Genomic DNA, 19,866 nt, shown 5'->3' with positions numbered 1-19,866 from the left:
TAGGGGTGGGTCACAGCATATGCAGAGCTACTTAGTCTCAAATCAATAATCAGTAATCAATAGTCAGCAGTTCTTTAAACCCCGGTGCCTATTCTGTTTTTTGTTTGTTTGTTTGTTTTGTTTTTGGGTCACACCCGGCAATGCTCAAGGCTTACTCCTGGCTCCATGCTCAGAAATCACTCCTGGCAGGCTCAGGGGACCACATGGGATGCCAGAATTTGAACCACCGTCCTTCTGTACGCAAGGCAAACACCCTATCTCCATGCTATCTCTCTGGTCCCGCCTATTCTCTTTTGATGAATCAAAGGGCACAAGGTTTTAGTTTCCAGAGCCCTGTGATTTCATAGGTAAGGGGTTGAGGAAATTTTATTCTTGGGTGCAAAAATGGTAAATGTTCTCAGTAAGTTTCAATTGTGATATAATTTAGCTCTTTGATGTGGAACTGAAGCATGTGTTCACCGTGTTTTTTTGTTTTGTTTTGTTTTGTTTTGGTCCTTTTTTTTTTTTTTAATACAGTATGTTTTTTTTTTTTTTTTTTTTTTTTTTGCTAGACTGAAAGTTTTCCTCAGCTCATGGTGAGACCCTTCCTCTAATTCAATCTTTGTCTTTTGTCTTTGCTGCCTTGCAGGGTTGGTACACTAGGCTTCACTAGACTATAGCTGCAACTCAGAATTTCTCCTCCAGCACCTGAGTAAATGCTGATGGTCTTGTGGAGAGTGGATTGAGAGGACGGGCTTAAGTTCTCAGATCCTAATTAAGAAGCGGAGGACTGTTTAAAAAAAAAGTGTCTCCTTCCAAGTGTATCACAACCAGCACCATCAAGACAGCAAACCAAAGGACAAAGACTTTGTGACCTGCTGTGTTACTCTGTGTAGCCCAGTTCACGTATTATAAAACAAAACAAAAACCCATACAGACTTGGCTGGGGTGGCTTATTGCATAAGTAAAGTAAATAAAATAAATAAATAAAGTCGGACATTTCCTGTCGCCCACCGGACTCTCCTTCGCCCAGTTAACCCCCCAAAAAGTCCAAAATGAGAGCTGTCCTAGAAACGGCAGACATTGCCATTGTGGCCCTGTATTTTGTCCTCGTCATGTGCATTGGTTTCTTTGCCATGTGGAAATCTAACAGGAGCACCGTGAGCGGCTACTTCCTGGCGGGGCGCTCCATGACCTGGGTGGCCATCGGGGCCTCCCTCTTCGTCAGCAATATCGGCAGCGAGCACTTCATTGGGCTGGCAGGCTCGGGTGCCGCCAGTGGCTTCGCTGTAGGCGCCTGGGAGTTTAATGCCTTGCTGCTCTTGCAACTGCTGGGCTGGGTCTTCATCCCCATTTACATCCGCTCAGGCGTCTACACCATGCCCGAGTACTTGTCCAAGCGATTCGGTGGCCACAGGATTCAGGTCTACTTCACTGCCCTGTCGCTGCTCCTCTATATCTTCACCAAGCTCTCGGTGGACCTGTACTCTGGGGCCCTCTTTATCCAGGAGTCCCTGGGCTGGAACCTCTACCTGTCGGTCATCCTGCTCATCAGCATGACAGCGCTGCTGACCGTCACCGGTGGCCTGGTGGCCGTCATCTATACCGACACCTTGCAGGCCCTGCTGATGATCGTGGGCGCCCTCACGCTCATGATCATCAGCCTGCTACGGGTGGGTGGCTTCGAGGAGGTGAAGCGCCTCTACATGCTGTCTGCACCCAACGTCACGTCCATCCTGCTGACCTACAACCTGTCCAACACCAACTCCTGCCACAACGTGCTGCCCAAGAGCAACGCACTCAAGATGCTGCGTGACCCCACCGACGAGGACGTGCCCTGGCCAGGCTTCGTGCTGGGCCAGACGCCGGCGTCTGTGTGGTACTGGTGCGCCGACCAGGTGATTGTGCAGCGGGTCCTGGCCGCCAAGAACCTGGCCCATGCCAAAGGCTCCACGCTCATGGCCGGCTTCCTCAAGCTGCTGCCCATGTTCATCATTGTGGTGCCCGGCATGATCTCCCGGATCCTCTTTCCCGACGACTTGGCGTGCATCAACCCCGAGCACTGCATGCGTGTATGTGGCAGCCGTGCTGGCTGCTCCAACATCGCCTACCCACGCTTGGTGATGAAGTTGGTGCCCGTGGGCCTGCGGGGCCTGATGATGGCTGTGATGATCGCCGCCCTCATGAGTGACCTGGATTCCATCTTCAACAGCGCCAGCACCATCTTCACTCTTGACGTGTACAAGCTGGTTCGCAAGAGTGCCAGCTCTCGCGAGCTCATGGTGGTGGGCCGGGTGTTTGTGGCCTTCATGGTGGTCATCAGCATTGCCTGGGTGCCCATCATTGTGGAGATGCAGGGCGGCCAGATGTACCTATACATCCAGGAGGTGGCCGACTACTTGACACCACCCGTGGCTGCCCTCTTCCTGCTGGCTATTTTCTGGAAGCGGTGCAACGAGCAGGGCGCCTTTTATGGTGGCATGGCTGGCTTTGTGCTGGGCGCTGCCCGCCTGACGCTGGCCTTTGTGTACCGGGCCCCGGAGTGTGACCAGCCCGATAACCGGCCAGCTTTCATCAAGGACGTCCACTACATGTACGTGGCCACGGCCCTGTTCTGGGCCACAGGGCTCATCACTGTGGTCGTGAGCCTGCTCACGCCGCCCCCGAGCTCCGAGCAGATCCGCACCACCACCTTCTGGTCTTCGCCCAAGGGCGGGCTGGGCAAGGAGAGCTGCTCCCCCAAAGAGGAGGAACCGTACAAAATGCAGGCCAAGAGCATCCTGCGAGGTGCTGGTGACCATGGCGAGGCCGGTGAGGTGGGAGCCGGCCCTGCTGCCTCCCACCATGCCCTTCCCAATGGGAAGTCGGAGGAGCAGGGCAAGGGCTTGCTGCAGCCTGAAGACGTGAACCTGCTGGCAGCCTGCAGGGAGGAGGGCAGCCCCCTGGCCTCGGCAGCCCACTCAGAAGCCGAGACACCAGTGGACGCCTACTCCAATGGGCAGGCAGCGCTCATGGGGGAAAAGGGGAGGCAGAGAGAGGTCGAGGGGGGCAGCCGCTACTGGAAGTTCATAGACTGGTTCTGTGGCATCAAGAGCAAGAGCCTGAGCAAGCGGAGCCTGAGGGACTTGATGGAGGAGGAGGCCATGTGCTTGCAGATGCTGGAGGAGCCCCCACAAGTGAAACTGCTCCTCAACATTGGCCTCGTCGCAGTGTGCTCGCTGGGAATCTTCATGTTTGTCTATTTCTCCCTATGAGACCAGACTCCCCCGACCTTTAAGATACTGGTTTTTTTGAAAACTACAACACAACAACAACAGCCACAACGACACTTATGTAACTGTTGCATCTCTCAGGCATTGTTTACGCTGTAGGTATTAGCCAAGTTTGACTTAGGAAGAAACAGAACAAAAAGTAAAATCATATTAGCGAGACCTTATTGTTTGCTTGTTTTCCCAGAAATGAATGAAAGTTCCTTTCCAACCTAAGGGAAGCCAGACTTCTGTCTGTAACAGACTGAATTGTGCAAATGGGGTGTCAGATCTTCCATACCAAAGTAAGGCATCATCAGTGGTTGTCATAGGACATGGAGAGAAAAGAGTAGATGCTGAGAGAGCACGGAAAAAGGGGTCCTGGTCCTGTCTGTACTGCCAAATCCCGGTAGCCTTTTTTTTTTCTATCTATCTAGAGGTAAAAACACTAGCTCACTTTTACAAAAGGATTTAGCAGACATTTTTTTATTATTATTATTATTTTTTTTTTATTTTTGGACCACACCGGTGACGCTCAGGAGTTAGTTACTTCTGGCTATGCACTCAGAAATTGCTCCTAGCTTGGGGGACCACATGGGACACCAGGGATCGATTGGTCAGTCCTAGGTCAGCCGCGTGCAAGGCAAATGCCCTACCACTGCGCTATTGCTCTGGCCCCGACATTCTGTTTTTGTACCTACAACTCTAGGCTTGAGGGACCCTTCCTTGTTTGAGGACCATGTTAGTTTGCTAGGTTTGTATTGCTTAGCTTGACTGAGCCTGTGGATTCTGGTTGCCAAGTGAAGGAAGAACATTCCCCTGTAGATACTCTTGGACCATCAATTTAAGGGATGCTGGGAAAAGGCCCATTCCTGTTTCTTTTTCTTGCCACTCCTGCCCCACACACTTTCCACCACATCCCTCATTCCTGCTTTGAAGTTTGAAGTAGACCGTATACTACATCAACCATCAGATCTGACAAACATTTGTCTTGATGGTGTTGCTAATGGGAAGGTGGGAAAGAAACAGAAGCATTTTGCTGATGACCCTGTGGGTCTTTGGACCAAATTTAAGGTTGCTGATGTAGTTGGGGAGGCAAGTCCTGCAGATCAGCAGATTACTCACTGTCCACTAACTCCCTAGCTCCATGCTTGACACAAAGTTCTGTGTTAGCTTGAACCATCTTGATTAAGTGATACATTGAGATCACTTTTAGAGGGGGAATTCCCATCTGAAGTCCAACTGTATTATTCATTACTCCCCCAAGTTCCCCTCAGTGTTTTCCAGGCTTGTCATTCATATATGGCTTCTCAGTATTGTTTAATATTCTAAAATGCTCCCAATTGCCACCACCTGTCCATGGGTGATAGAACTCAGAGAACGTGCTTTGCCGTCAAAGACTCCCAGGATCTTCCCATGGGATGGATAGCCTGTTTAGAGATGCCACAAATAAACCCTTGGGTCCGGCTGTGTTTCTCTGCAAGAGGCTTGTTAGCAGGTCATGTATATTATCTGGCCTCTTTTAGATAGTTTTCAGGTACCCACTTTCAGCTTTTTGTCTGTTTTCTGGAAGTTCATTTCCTTTCCTTGCTGAGCACAGGAAACAAGATGTTGGATTTGGTCTTCGTGGTCTTTCTTTGTCTGTGTCTGCTCAGCACTATCCTTTTTCCCTCCCTGACTAGGGAAGGATCCGAATTATGTATCTACTTTCTTTGACTTTGGTTTTATTTGTGTGTGTGTGTGTGTGTGTGTGTGTGTGTGTGTGTGTCTTTTTTTAAATCTCTGATATTTTTGTAATTGCATGGTTTTTCTTATGCTTGTATTCTTTCAGAAAGTTGTTACTTTTTTAGTGACTTTTGTAGTTTTGGAATCCAAACTTCGTCCTAATGACTTAAAATGAATTTTTTTTTTTTTGTATTCTATAAACCAGCTTCATTATGATGGACTTTGTTAATCCACAGTCGATTTTTACAGATGAATCATGTCTTCCCATCTCCAGGACACTTTCTGATTTCTGTTGGTCTGGGTCTGTAGAGATAAATGATAATTCATGTATGAAGAATAGCATGATTTCAGTGTGCTTAGAGTGCCTTGTAGAATTTCTTCCTCAATTTCATTCTTAAGGTTATTAACCTGGGGGCCAAATAAAGGATGGACTATTCATAGGCAAGCTGAAGTTGAAGAGTAAAAGTTCCAGTCTTTTTGTTTTAAGGGGGCACACTTGTTAATGCTTAGGGGTTACTCCTGGCTATGCACTCAGAAATCGCTTCTGGCTTATGGGGACCATATGGGATGCGAGGGATTGAACCCCGATCTGTCCTAGGGTAGCGCTTGCAAGGCAGATGCCTTACCTCCAGCGCCACTACTCTGGCCCCCCAAAGTCTTTTTAGCAAGAACAGAAAAACCTAAGTATTCTCATTTGGACTCAAAGCTTGTTTTTTTTTTTATTATTTTTATTTTTTTTTATTTTTACAAAGCAAATGGGTCTTCCTTTGAGGGTTTTACCTTTTGGTATCAGGATCTTGAATTTTTCAAATTGGCTTGCAGTTGTAGGAATGGAGAGGTTCTTTTTCTTTTTTGTTTTGCTTTGGTTTAAATTGTGAAGACATTGCTGCATCAAACTCAGCAATGACAGTTGCTATATTGTTTGGACAGTCTCTACCCCTTCTTTTTAGGGCTTAAGCAAGTTTAGGTGGTTTTAGAGGCATGTACACTGGCCCCTTGCCCCTGAATGTTTAAGTCCCTAGTAATTTAGAACTTTATGAACTTCCCCCTAAGCCCCCTTCTCTATGCTGTTGTCTTAGTATAACCTATAAAAAACATCATTTTGTGTCTGTTTGTGTACATAGCTGTGGGTCAGGTGAAGGTAATCCATGTCTGTAAATAAGGAATGACTTGTAGCACTTCCTGTAGGGTTGTTTGTCTTGTCAGTCTAAACATCCCTTCATGTAGACTCAAGGCCCGGAAGCTTGCCCTCCTTGAATGTTTCCTCATACTAGAGAAAGTGCTCGAAGAAGAATACGAATGGCGATAGAGTCAATGTCATTTCAAGGCTTCCTCTTGCCTGAAATTCACAAAAGGAATTTGAATGCTCATGAAATGATCCCATGGTCTGTGTCAATGTTTAGTCTTTTAGATGAAGGGGTTCCTAAGTGATGAACTTGCTCTCTAGCACTAACATAAGTTTAACATAGGTTTAACATAAGTTTGTTTTAGAGCCACACCTGGTGGTGCTTCAGGGCTCTATGCTAAGGGGTCATTTCTGGAGGTGCTTGGGGGAACCATATGGGATGCTGAGAATGGAACACCCAGGTCAGCTGCATGCAAGGCAAACAAATGCCTTGCCCGCTGTGCCACCACTCTGGTCCTTATCATAGGTATTCTTAAGGTTGGCTTAGAATTGAGTCTCTGAAATGACCAAAGTAGAAAGGCAGATGACACTGGTCCAAAGGTGGAAGGAAATACTAGTTGCTTCTCTATACTGTTATCCCAGGTGGAGCTTTTTGCCTCTTTGGATGGCTTTGAGTCTTGAGATGCTGAGATCTAGAACTTTCTTTTTTTTTTTTTTTTTTGGTTTTTGGGCCACACCCGGCGGTGCTCACGGGTTACTCCTGGCTGTCTGTTCAGAAATAGCTCCTGGCAGGCACGGGGGACCATATGGGACACTGGAATTCAAACCAACCACTTTTGGTCCTGGATGGGCTACATGCAAGGCAAATGCCGCTGTGCTATCTCTCCGGGCCTGATCTAGAACTTTCTTAACTGCCATATGCAGAGTGGCTGTTGGCTGGTTGGTGGGAGCTATAGTGCACTTTTCCTGTTCCTTGAAGAACATCTGGATTTATTCCCCTCCCAGATAATAAAGCCTTTTAGTTCCAGCCTTTGCCACTACTATACCTACTTCCCTGGACCCCTACCCCTGCTTGTCTCTTCCACCTCATCTCCTCTCCAGGCTCGGGAAGTGTCATTCAGAAGCCACACATGTCCTAGCCTAAGTTTAGCAGCTCCATCTCCTGGGGCTGCCCTTTAGAGGTGACATCTGAGGTCACTAGAGGGAACCTTTCACTCCTGGAAACCCTTTTGTTTTGTCTTGAGGATTGTGTGAAGAGGTGATACTCAAAGCAAAGTGAAGCCAAGAAGTTGGTAACTGGTTAAAATTGTCTACACTTCCTGCTTCTGTGTGCTGCTGAATCTCATGTCTGGTGTGGACCCATGGTGTAGACCCGGCTGTGTGTTTAGCTCCAGAGGTTAGAGACCCATCAAGGTGCTCGCTGGATTACCTTTGGTTTATGTGATTTCTTTAATGTTCTGCAACCTTTGTCTTCCATGGGAAGTTTGAAGGCTGTGAAAAAGTTTGGATCATCCAGCACTTCAGTGTTCAGGTGGAGAGATTTAGAGACTCACTCCTGTGACGTCAGGCGATTCACAACTTGCCAACCTGATCCAGGCTTCCTACATGAGAGGACTGGCAGAACAGAACTTCTCATTAGTAGAACATTCTAGAACTTGGAGTCTCTTGACTGTGGGCCCGTCCCCATGCAGGGGTCCTCAAACTTTTTAAACAGGGCCAGTTCACTGTCCTTCAGACTGTTGGAGGGCCAGATTATAGTAAAAACAAAAATTATGAACAAATTTCTATGCACACTGCATATATCTTATTTAGATTGAAAAAACAAAATGGGAATAAATACAATATGTGGCCCGTGGGCCATAGTTTGAAGACCCCTGCATGGCATAGAGATATCATGCCAGCCTCTTCATCTCTGCCTGTTCCATGTCTGAGCAAGTTGATGTGTCTTGAGAGTCAAGTGGTTGGTAGTTGGTGGAAAAGCCACTTCCAGGTTTTGGTTTTTGGGTGGGTGTACATGAGTCCTGACCTGAAGTGGCTGATGTCATTTCAGTGTGGCTTGGCCAGATGGCCAAATTTCTGCTGCAAGTTGTGTCTTCCATTCCCACTACCACCCTGAGGCTAGTCTTGTCCCTGGTCCTCCCTTGTGTTGATTCTGTCTTCCACCCATTCCGTCCGTCCGTCCCCCCCCACCTTTCAATACTCCTCAGACTCTTCTATGTTGCTCCACCATCATTTTCAGCCTTAACCTCCACCTCTGTGCAGAGAAGTGCTGTCCCCCCCCCCCCCCACCACCAGTTTGAAAACCTGAATCCAATTGATGGTGTCATTTGAGGTGCATTTCACTATGCTCTATCTGCCTTCAAGCCAGAAGGAGTTGGTACTCACTGAAATCAACAAGATTTTATTCTCAAAACCCATCATTTGAACAAGAGGGCTGTGGTCATACTTGAGATGCACACATGGCCCTAATAGTGGCATCACAGCACATCGAGAACAAGAGTTGGTTTAAATGCCATCCTGAGCCTCACTTTTGGTTCAAAGCTGGTTTCTAAAGGAATCAAAACTTTAGGGAACAAAACTTTAAACTACTTATTCACCTCTCTAAAGGGATATGGAGAGAATCACAGTCTTTAGTGTTTGTTTCCATCTCAGATATTTTTTTTTTTATCTCAAATCTTTTTAAAAGACAGAAAAGTTAGCTTTTTCTTTCTTTTGGGACCAAGGATCCCAGCCTTAAATTACCATTGATATATTATCTACTCAGAAATTTTTAAAAAATGTTTGATGTATCTGTATTATTACTCAGTTCATGCACTTTACATTTTAGGAGAGTATTCTACCTGTCTGGAAAACTCTTGTTTTCTGCTTTTTGTTTGTTTTTTGGGGGGACCACACTGGCAGTCTTCTGGGGTTATTCCCTGCACTGCAATCAGGAATCACTCCTGGTTGTGCAAAGGAGCCTTGTGGGATGCCGGAGTAGGGGGCATTGAACCCAGGTTGGTTGGTTGCCAGGCAAGCACCTTCCCTGCTTTACTGTCCCCCTGGCCTCTCTTGAGACTAGTGACTTCAACCTGTCTCCTTCCTTTTAAGCAACTGGCATAGCTGTTGCTCTGGTGACTTGGGTTCAGGGTATGTTTGAAGAGGAGTATGCTAACAACAAGAAGACAAAGCACAGTAGTCTTGAAGTTTTTTTGCGGAATCAATCATCGATATTCTCAGAAGAGCACTGTTCTGTGATCATGAGAATGAAGCTTTTTTATCCCTTTGTTTGAAGATAGTTTGCAGTCCAGAAGCTCTTCCAAGAAGGGCAGCAGGTAGCTCAATGATTGTGGGTAACAGCACACGTTGATGTGGTACGTAAACCATGTTGGACTTCCATTTTTATTTTATTTTATTTTGGTTTTTGGGTCACACCCGGAAGCGCTCAGGGGTTATTACTGGCTCTATGCTCAGAAATCACTCCTGGCAGGCTCGGGGGACAGACCATATGGGATGCCGGGATTCGAACTGCCATTCTTCTGCATACAAGGCAAATGCCCTTCCTCCACGCTATTTCTCCAGCCCTGGACGCCCATTTTTAATTTGGCAAATTCACCTCATGCCCTAGTGCTGCTGAATAAGAGCGTTTTATCTTTTCTTTTTTTTTTTAATCTTGGTTAAACCAGTCTCCATCATTTATTTTTCATTGTCTTAGTATCATTGTATTTGAGAAATAGAATGTGCCAGAGTAAGTAACACTTTTTTTTTTTGTTTTTGTTTTTGTTTTTTTTTGGTGGTGGTTCTATTCATGAACATGGAAAGTAAGCTTCTTACTCTTACTGAAATTGGCAACAGGCCAATATGAGGAATACTCTAGTAATACCCATTTCTGAAACTTCTCTTTTGCATTAGTGCCTTCAAATTGCCACATTGACCCCACTAGTGGACCCTCTCCCCTTCCTTCTTAGAGGACTCTTATTTGTTATAGTTATATCTCCTTTTAAATTTGGTTTATAGTTAGTAGAGGAAACCAACACAAAAAATACATTGATATTTACATGCTTTGTATGTAGATTTTCAATTTAGGGTCAAGGGGACCACATCATTGATTGCTACAGCTCAAGTGTTATTTATTCATCTTCTGTATGTGCTTCTTTTGTGTCTTTAAGTGAATCCTTAACGTTGCTTAGATCCTGTGAGTGTGATGTAAGCTTGGTCCATGTATGTGTGCCTAGGTATGTGATGGTATAATGTGACTTCCAGGGAGGCCCAAGGGAAAGGTCTAGAAGAAGCACAGTCGTGTTAGCACTTCTTGAAAGCACAGGATTCATTGGACCACCAAATTTGTCACTGGGGTTTTGGGGATGAGGACCCCAGTACTGCAGTGAAGGCCTTGAACAATGAGCCCAATATGGGGTTCTGTGTGGGTGTCTAAACCAGTGGGTATTATTACTATGGGAGCAGAAATATAAAGGTCAGTGCTGCCATTTTGATTTGGGGATCTTTAGCTAAAAGAGGGGGGGTGTTCTGGGTTTTTAGCTATAATCGAGAATGAAAACTGGGGACAAAATAAGACAGTTGTCAAGTGCAAAAATGTTATTTCACCAGCATCTACTTTAACCATTGGAGTCCCTTTTGGAAAATATTCAACTATTAAAATCTTGCAGTAGTTTTATTTTGCATCCATAGTACCCAAGAAGCATGGAGGGAAATTTTACATGTTTATCAAGAGAAAGCTATTTGCCTCTATGTGAATATTTGTATGTGAGAGGTGAAATTATTAGTTTTTTTTTTTCAGATAACTTGGTCACATTTTTTTTTTTAATAGAGAATTTCATCCAAGTGCTCTGAACGTCAAAAAAATTGGAAACAAACATGCCAAACATTTGTGGCTGGAAGGATTTTTTTTCTGGGGGCTCTTATTTTGGGGGGAAGAATGCCACCTGCTCCATTTAGAGGAAATCTGTGAATATATGCAAAAGAAGAAAAAAACCTTTCTTCCATGTGGCATTGCCTTGTCTTCCTTTCTTCACCCAAACTCATCCTGTTTTGGATGATTGAGACTGAATACCTTATCTTTGTCTTGGGACTTGCTCTAACATTCAGAAAGGGGTTGAAGTGACTTCCTTGCTGCCAATTCTACCAATTTCTTCTCTCTTCCTTGCAGGGAAAGCTTAATCCACTCTACTAATAGGTGAAGTGAGGATGAAAGTGACTGTCTGAATTACGACCCTGCTAGAAAAAAGTTTGTTCCTTTGAATACTCAGAGGGAAAAATTCTTCCCCACTCCCTCTTCAGCCAAAACAGTGACCCAGTATGAACCTACCAGTAGCCTAGATGAATGTTGAAAACCTCAGGCTTTTGGGGGTGAGGGGTGAGGATCAAGAAGAAGTGAGGAAAAGGAGAGATTTGAGGGGTGTCTTGGTTTAGTATCATATAATAAAGCAAATCCAGTTACAATCTAATATGTTCTGTATGTAGTAGGTGTCTTGTACCTTTCAATGTGTTTTAAAGTTTCAAATAGTTTGCAAGAGGATTGCTTTGGCTGAGTCTTGGGTAGGATGTCTTTCCATTTATGATTGATTGCCTGGAAAGTTGCTTTAATTAGTCTATGTGAAAGTAGTCCCAGCAGTGTAAATATGTACAATTAGATTTTTTTTTTTTTCTAATTTCACTGTGAGAACTTCCAACTTTTGAGTGGCAAACAGATCAACAAGTCTTTTTGCTCCTGGGCTTTTTTTTCCTGTGAGATTGTTAAACTGCAAAAAGCTTTATTTTTTTTTGGCATATACATTAGTGTGAGATAATGGTATGGAAACCCCCTTCCCTTGCTTTCTTCCCCTTTCCTCCATCCTTAACACTGCTTCAGTTTGTAGATTGCCAACAAAAGCAGGGTTTGATTCATTCTCTGCTCGGACACCCCTTTTTCTGTTGTCCAGTCCCACGGTGGCAATCTCGTAGGGACTGTACTTTGCTTCTTGGTTAGTTTTTTTTCTCTCCTCTCTCCTTTTCTTTCCTTTTTTTTTCATAAGGTGGATATCAAAAATAGTTGCTGTGCAAAAGTTCGTAGTCTTCTTCAAGAAGAAAACCATTCCTTTTTTAATACCTGTGAAATTGCGTCATTCTTTTCTTTTTAAGCCAAATGTCAGCAGAGTGCTGCTGCTTTTCTCTAGCAATTTTGATATGTAAGTATTAATGCATTTTTAAAAGATGTCTACATGGTACGATGATGTTTTTATCTTCTTAAATGTCTTGCTTCTTAATGCTTTGTTCAAGTTTTCTGTAAGAGACCAGTTTGTACTCTGGGAGTGTGTAGAATGTACCCGTGTCATTTTGTGAGTTTGATGCATTGTAGACCAAATGTGATTCTAAATAAAATTGTTGAGTTATTAGTGAAGATTGTTGATTTTTGTTTTATGAATTAAATTGTTAATTGAATCCCAGTGTGTACCATAATTGTCCAGAATTTTTAAACTCCTACACCCAAAATATAAAAAAAAGTTTGATTAATTGGGTCCATTTTACGGTACAATGTTTTAGCTACAAGCAGAAAAAGAGAATTTGCTATAAAATGAGATTTTCAGATTGAGAGAGAGGGATACCATTTAAACTGGTAGACTTAGGATTGTTAACCATACACAGCAATTCTAACTCTTCTAACCTCCTGTATAAAAATCTGGCTTTTTAAATTATAGACATGTAATGGTCATGATTTAATGTTTAAAAAAAGTGTTATCATTTTTTGGGGGGAGGAAGCAAATATTCTTTCGAGCTGTCAGTTTTTATTGCTGACACTGTCAAATATAATACACTGTTCTCTGTGCACTGTTACCTTTGCCAGCTGCTGCATTAGCCTTCAAAAGTATTTGGAAATTGAAGATGAAACTATACTTCTTGCAGAATATCTTCCTTTCTGTGGTATTTCGTCTTGTAACTTAAGTACAGTAATTATTTTATGGAAATGTTAGCACTTCTGTACCAACTTTGAATAAAATGAAAAAAATGGACAGTTTTGTGCCTTGAATATGTTCAGTGTGTTTTCAGTGCCTGGAATTTGAAAAGGATCCCTGCACACACCCCCCTTCCCTTTCCTTTGCTTGGCTCCGGAACCCAGCTATCCAATGGTTCTCCCCCGCCAATTCGCTGATTTCTTTTCTACCAGAGTAACTGGGACTGTTAATTGACATGAATCAAGAACTTTGAGTCAGTAAAAAACAAAAACAAAAACAAAAAACTTCCTGATGGGGCCAGTGGAGAGGGGTTTACCTTGCATGCAACTGACCTGAGCTCGATCCCCAGCATCTCATAGGGTCCCCGAGCCTGCCAGGAGTGATTCTTGAGTGCAGAGCCAGGAGGAACCTCTGAGCACCACAGGATGTAGTCAGAAAAATTCAACCTATGCTCACTTCGGCAGCACATATACTAAAATTGGAACAATTCAGAGAAGATTAGCATGGTCCCTGCACAAGGATGATACACAAATTCGTGAAGCGTTCCATATTAAAAAAAAAAAAAAATCCACCTCCCTGGGTTCTTTGTGGTTTGGAAAGAATTACAGGCAGAGTGTAAGGAAGGTGTTAAAAGTGCGGCCCAGTCCCCCCACCCCCTTCCTTCAGAATCAGCCTTTGCAGGGAACCCTGTCACCTCTCTACAAATCTGCACTTTTCCTGACTCTGCTGAGTGGCAGGGTAGCTGTGGGCTCCTCTGCTCCCTGACACTTAAAATGATGCTTTGGTTTTCTTTTTTCTTTTTTTTTTTGTTATTTGTTTTTTGTTTTTGGGCCACACCTGGTGATGCTCAGAGGTTACTCCTGGTTATGCAGTTTTTCATTTTTAAGAAAAAAATTTTCTTATTTTTAAATTGAAAATTTAATTTTAAAAATTGAATTTAAAAAATTTTTAAAATTGAATTATCATGAAGTACAGTTAAAAGGTTATTCATGATTTGAGTTTCAGTCACACAATGCTTAACACTCTTCACCAGTGTACATTTCTAGCCACCAATGTCTTCAGTTTCCTCCCCACCTTTCCCACTGCCTGCTCTGTGGCAAACATTTTCTTCTCTCTCCCTTTTTTCTTTTTGAATATAGACACTGTGGTTTGCAATATTGTTACTGAAGGGATGTCCTGCATATAACTTTCCCTTCTTTCAGCACCCAGTTACTATTCAAAGTGATTATTCTAACTCATTGTCGTGGTGGTTCCTTCTCTGCCCAAACTCTACTTGCATGATCTTTGTGGCAGGTTTCCTATCATGGACTGGTCCTTCTGGCCCTCATCTCTGTTCTGTTGTCATTAGATATCATTGCCATATTTTGATATACTTTGTATCCTGTAAATGAGTATGATCATTCTTTTTGTGGGGGGCACACTTGGCGGTGCTCAGAGTTACTCCTGGCTCTGAGCTCAGAAATTGCTCCTGCAGGCTTGAGGGACTATATGGGATGCTGGGAATCAAACTCAGGTCTGTCCCAGGTCAAGCAGCCTGCAAGGCAAACACTACCACTGTGTTATCACTCCAACCCCGAGTGTGATCATTCTATATCTATCCCTCTCCCTCTGACTCATTTCACTAGGCATAATACTCTCCATATCCATCCATATCTAAGCAAATTTTGTAACTTTATTTTTCTAATAGCTGCGGAGAGTAGTCTATGGTATAGATATACCACCGTTTCCTCATCCACTCATCTGTTCTTGGACACTTGGGTTGCTTCCAGATTCTGGCTATTGTGAACAGTGCTAATGATGTGTAGATGCCTGTTCTGCCTTGTGTTTGGGGGCCCTTAGGGCTGATTCCCAGAAGTGGTGAGCTCTAGAATTGAGCCAGCTGAACTGGGTGGCTGAGTACCACGGGGGGGGGGGGGGGGGGGGAGGGAGGGACGGGGTACGGGACAGCCTTAGATGCACCCACGCTCCTTCCAAAAAGGAATTGACATTGAGCATGCCTTGTCCTGTCTCCCTTGTTGGGGTGATGACTCCTGGTCAGTGGTTCAGAGATCCACATGTCACAGAACCCCCCCCCCCCAATCCATCTGGCAATCTATTTTCTCCATGACCTTGCCCCCAAATAATGGTTTTACCATCCCTACCTACTTTGGGAGGTACCCAGTCCCACAACGTCCTCAGGAATTTTGCAGCACAAACTCTGGAGTTCTCATTGTTGCTTTTCTCTACTTTTTACTTTTATTTTATTTTACTTTATTTTTTGGTTTTTGGGTCACAGCCGGCTGCGCTCAGAGGTTACTCCTGGCTCTATGCTCAGAAATTGCTCCTGGTAGGCTCAGGGAACCATATGGGATGCCGGGATTCGAATCACTATCCTCCTGCATGCAAGGCAAACACCCTACCTCCATGCTATCTCTCCAGCCCCTTTTTTCTATTTTTTAAAAAATTTCCTTCCAAAACTTGTTTTGCTCTTTTTTCTCTTTTTGAAAAAGCTTCTCCCTGCCCCCCCCCCCCTTTTATTGTGTTTTGGGCTGTGCTCAGGGCTTACTCCTAGCTCTGAATTTAGGGATAACTTCTGACTGGCTTGGAAGGGACCACAAGGGGGTACCAAGGAATCTAACTAGAGTCTGCTGCCTGCAAGGCAAACACCCTGTCCCACTGTACTGTAGTATGATTTTCAGGAGGGAACATAAACACCATTAAGAGGCTGGCCTAGTGTTCTACCAGTTGCCAGGAAGGCCTGCCAGCTGCTCTTCAAGGGCAGGATAGCATTTTCTATTCTACCCTCTCTGATGTGCAGAGAACTCTGATTGCTCTCAATTAGAAGGGACCATGGATTGTTCTGTGTAGCACACGAATATCACATCTCTAAACTCTCTTACTCTGAAATTCCGCATCCCACCGTAGTCCACGCAACAGACCTTAAGAGCTTGTGACTCCTTATTTTTAGGAGTTCCACAGCATCTGGTTACTTTTTCCTGCTCACATTGGCCCAGTAAATTTCTGCTCGTCCACCCCTTGGGGAAATAATGCTTGTGCTCCTCTAGGCCTCCCGCTACTTATGCTACTTACAGCTGATTGATACAGTGCCTGGTTTTATGTATCTGTTGGAAGACGTCCTCATTAATATTTATGGCAGCTCCATAAACAATGGAGGGAGTTCAAAGCCAACAGCTCCCTAACTCACGCCTCAGGGTAGATTATCTAATAAAGTATTTTATCAGGAAAGCACATCCCAGGCCCCACAAAGGAATGCCAGCAGTCACTTCAACACTCCGGGCTATTTCACCAAAGCATGCAAGGAAAAGCACCACCATAACACCTTGATTTTCAGACTTGGTTCTATATACTCATTCATTTGAGCTGAATTTGTGGCAGTGTGCCCCTTTCAGCCTTTCATTTGTGCTTTGACGCACATATTTTTGCTCATATTCCAGAACATTCTCTGGGTTCCCTGTCATTGGTTTTACTGACTCTTATAATAAACACGATGAGGAAGAAGTCTGTCCTGAATGCCACAGGGAAGCCTGTGACATGAGTGTGGACCATACCACACACTGAATCTCTCAGGCGAAGTTCCTCCTTTAATTCCTCTCTGCTGATTCTCTGCCCTGGCTCCTTCCTGCTGCCAGCCACTACAGCGTGGTGCAGTCTCTGAAGTGCCATCCTCTCGCCCTCTTGAACGTAGCACTACAGTGAGTCGGCTGGCACATATATTTGCCCAGCTGTTCTGCAAAAAGGCAAATCTGACTTTCCCAGGCCCCAGGCTTTGGATTCTGTGAGAACGTTTATAGACTCGTCCTTCACCCCAGCCCACTGTCTTTGGCCAAACCCTTAGTACATTAAATTTAGAAGACCACATGGCATCTCAAACAGCATTTTTGTTGGTTTGCTTTATGGGTCACACCCAGCAGTGCTCAAGACTTACTCCTGCCTCTGTACTCAGGGATCACTTCTGGCGGGCTCTGGGGACCGTACAGGATGCCGGGAATCGAACCTGGGTGGCTATGTGCAAGGCAGGCACCCTATGGACAGTGCTATCACTCCAGCCCCCAAAATAACATTTGGATAACTCCTTTTGCCTGTTTTACAATCTGCCATATCCAGCCTCCTCCCCTTATCCCCCCACTGTACACCCTCTCCCCTATTGTCCCACTGCCACTCCATTTGTGCAGTCTGAAGGGATTGAAAGCTAAGGCGAGCAGGCTGGGAACTGAATTGTGTATCAAGTCTAGCAGCCCGGCCCACTAGTGTGTCTACCTGATTCCCGCTCCTTCTCTCGATCCATTTCCTGAACTCTGGCATGCATTTACTCGCTGCCATAGTAACCAGGACTCCTGCCAGTCTTCCCTCTTTCCCTTCTCTTATTCTTCTGTAAGTGCCTCTGGAAGGGGAGGGGAAGGGGGGGATGGAAATCTCCCAGCTCCAGGCTTGTGGAATGTCTTCCCAGCAGCCTGTTCCTGACATGTTCTGGGACATGTTGCACCTCCAGGCACCTATGGACCCGTGTGTGTGTGTGTGTGTGTGTGTGTGTGTGTGTGTGTGTGTGTGTGTGTGTGTGTGTGTGTGTGTTTATATTGCAGAGCTTTTATGAGGGTGCAGTTAGAGCTGGTGGGGACATAGGATTGCTGAATATCTTCAGATCAACCCGCTTGACAGCTGCAATCACTTCCGCTTTGGAGCCAAGAGACACCAGCCACCTTCTTTACACCATGGTGGCTCCTCCCTCACCTTTGCTCACAAAAGCTGGGGAGCTGTAGAAAATGCTAGCACCCATTCGCAAATGTTGAAGGCCCCAGGCCAGTTGAACCCAAAGACTGGAGAGAAACATGGCATTCTTTTTTTTTTTTTTTTTTTACTCTTCCAGCTTCCCCAAAAGATGCCAGGGTGCTTGTTCTACTGGATTGCCATGGGGCAGCCTAGCTGCTCCTCCCCCCTGCCCCCCTGCCCCCTCTTTGACTTACACAGATCCCACAAAGAGATGGGCAGGTGATATCCTGATGTTTCTGATTGGTTCCTTGGCAACTCCTGATGATCATTTGACTAGAGCCCTCAGTCCTTGAACAGACACTTGCGTTGTGGTTGGGCTGCCTCAGCTTGACTGTTCACCTTGGCTTGTCCTTTACTAATAATACTTGATCGACCCCTCTGTGATAATATGACTTTTGCACTTGCAAAGTGCATGAGTCAGTTGAAATTTTTATCTGGAAGATATTGGGTGTCTGCTGGCTGGTTTTCCCCCTGTGGATCTGCCACGGGGCTCCCCTGGGTACCGACTGCTTTGGAGCCAAATTTGGTTTATGGCTTAAAAATAGCAGCCTTTTTTTTAAAAAAAATATTTATTTATTTTGGTTTTGGGGCCACATCTGGTAACACTCAGGGGTTACTTCTAGCTTCTGTGCATAGAAATTGCACCTGGCAGGCTCAGGGGACCATGTGGAATGGTAGAATCGAACCTGGGTCTGTCCGGGTTGGCGATGTGTAATTGCTCTGAGCCCCAAAATAGCATTTTGCCTAGTGGCAAGTGCAGTCCAGCTGCCTTTTAGTCCACCATGAACTACGTGGCATTGACTCCCCTTTCTGTCCCTGGATCTTCCCGCTCCTTCATGGCTTTTGAAAAACTTTTTTTTCTTTGCACACTCCTCCACTCCCAAGGATATATCTTCATTTCAGATATAGAGGGCTCTGTAATCTCAAACCTGGCCATCGTAGCTGTAGATGGGCAAGTTCTCTAATTTTCTTTACCACCTTGGTTGAATTGCTCTGGACAGAGTCAGGGGTGAGATGTAACCATTGCAAGTCTCCTTTGAAACCCCCACGTTCCTGATTTCGTGATTCCAGTGCATGATGTTGTAAGAGCGAGCAAAAGAGAGAGAGAGAGAGAGAGAGAGAGAGAGAGAGAGAGAGAGAGAGAGAGAGAGAGAGAGAGAGAGAGAGAGAGAGAGAGATTGCACATAGGAAGCCTCTAGCTCTGGTACCAGATGGTTTCCTGAGCACTGTCAGGTATGACCCAAAACCCATTCCACTCCCTGTCTCTTTTTCCCCACAAAAAAAACTTTATGGATGTGTTTCAGTGTATGAATAAAGTGGGTAAGGTACATGTAGAGTCTTGGAAGAAATGAAACCCATTTTAGAAGGGGAAAAATTTTCCTTCGGTGTATGTATGTATGTATGTGTGGCTTATGTAGTTTCTGTTCATTCTGCACATGGGACCCAAAATGGCCCTTATACTAAGGGAATCTTCTTCCTGTTCTCTGCTTCCCTGAGGCCAGTGTTCTGTCACACTTGTCTCCTCTCCCCTCTGAGATGTTGTGCTGTGTCTGGGTTCTGGGATACTGTCTCTCAGGTGCTACATTGTGAGTCATTAGAACATGAACCAACTCTGTCCTACCCCTAAAATTTATTTCAGGGCCCACCCCTACACTGCTTTCAGGTTCCCCCAGGGAGCAGCATAAACCTTCTTGTCTAGAGAGAAACAGCTGCCGGAAAAATGTTTCTAGATCAAGACTTGCTCATGTCTCTGGAAGTGGCTCCAATTGGACGGAACCTTCCAAATGGTGTAGCCTGTATTTCTGTTCCCTGCTGAGTTGGTCGCTCAGTTTCCTCTCTTCATGTTTCCAGCTGTCAGTGGCTTGTGCCTCCTCCTGGCCTGTCAATTCAAGCCATTAAAACGATTAAAAAAAAAAACAAAAAACGATTTAAAAGTGGTTTCCCAGCAAGAGTGCTCCTAACCCCAATGCTAGCTGTCACCACTAAGATCATGTCAGCTGTTTGCTCTGGACACACGTAGGCAGCTCCCAAGGCCACAAGACTTCAATAGACCCTAGAAGAGTCTAAGTTGGCAGTGACATTATGTAATACT

General features: G+C 44.9%; 2 protein-coding genes and 1 non-coding gene across 4 annotated transcripts in view; all 3 read left to right on the top strand.

The window, feature by feature from the left end:
* SLC5A3 (solute carrier family 5 member 3) overlaps nucleotides 1-13,064 on the top strand; it is a 37,239-nt gene extending 24,175 nt beyond the window's left edge. For both annotated transcript variants that reach the window (XM_049785769.1, XM_049785768.1), the window contains 2 exons: nucleotides 629-3,346; nucleotides 11,225-13,064. In XM_049785769.1, the coding sequence (XP_049641726.1) occupies nucleotides 1,035-3,233 (2,199 nt within the window). In that variant the 5' untranslated portion in view covers nucleotides 629-1,034 and the 3' untranslated portion in view covers nucleotides 3,234-3,346; nucleotides 11,225-13,064. The remainder of the gene's footprint in view (nucleotides 1-628; nucleotides 3,347-11,224) is intronic.
* MRPS6 (mitochondrial ribosomal protein S6) overlaps nucleotides 1-19,866 on the top strand; it is a 65,684-nt gene that overhangs the window by 24,163 nt on the left and 21,655 nt on the right. The window lies entirely within an intron of this gene.
* LOC126026753 (U6 spliceosomal RNA) lies at nucleotides 13,456-13,562 on the top strand. Its single transcript, XR_007501974.1, has one exon. It is a non-coding gene; the product is annotated as a U6 spliceosomal RNA (small nuclear RNA).

This window comes from Suncus etruscus, chromosome 13 (genome assembly GCF_024139225.1).
Source record: "Suncus etruscus isolate mSunEtr1 chromosome 13, mSunEtr1.pri.cur, whole genome shotgun sequence".
In the NCBI taxonomy this organism is placed as follows: Eukaryota; Metazoa; Chordata; class Mammalia; order Eulipotyphla; family Soricidae; genus Suncus; species Suncus etruscus.
This window is presented reverse-complemented; position numbering and strand designations above follow the sequence as displayed.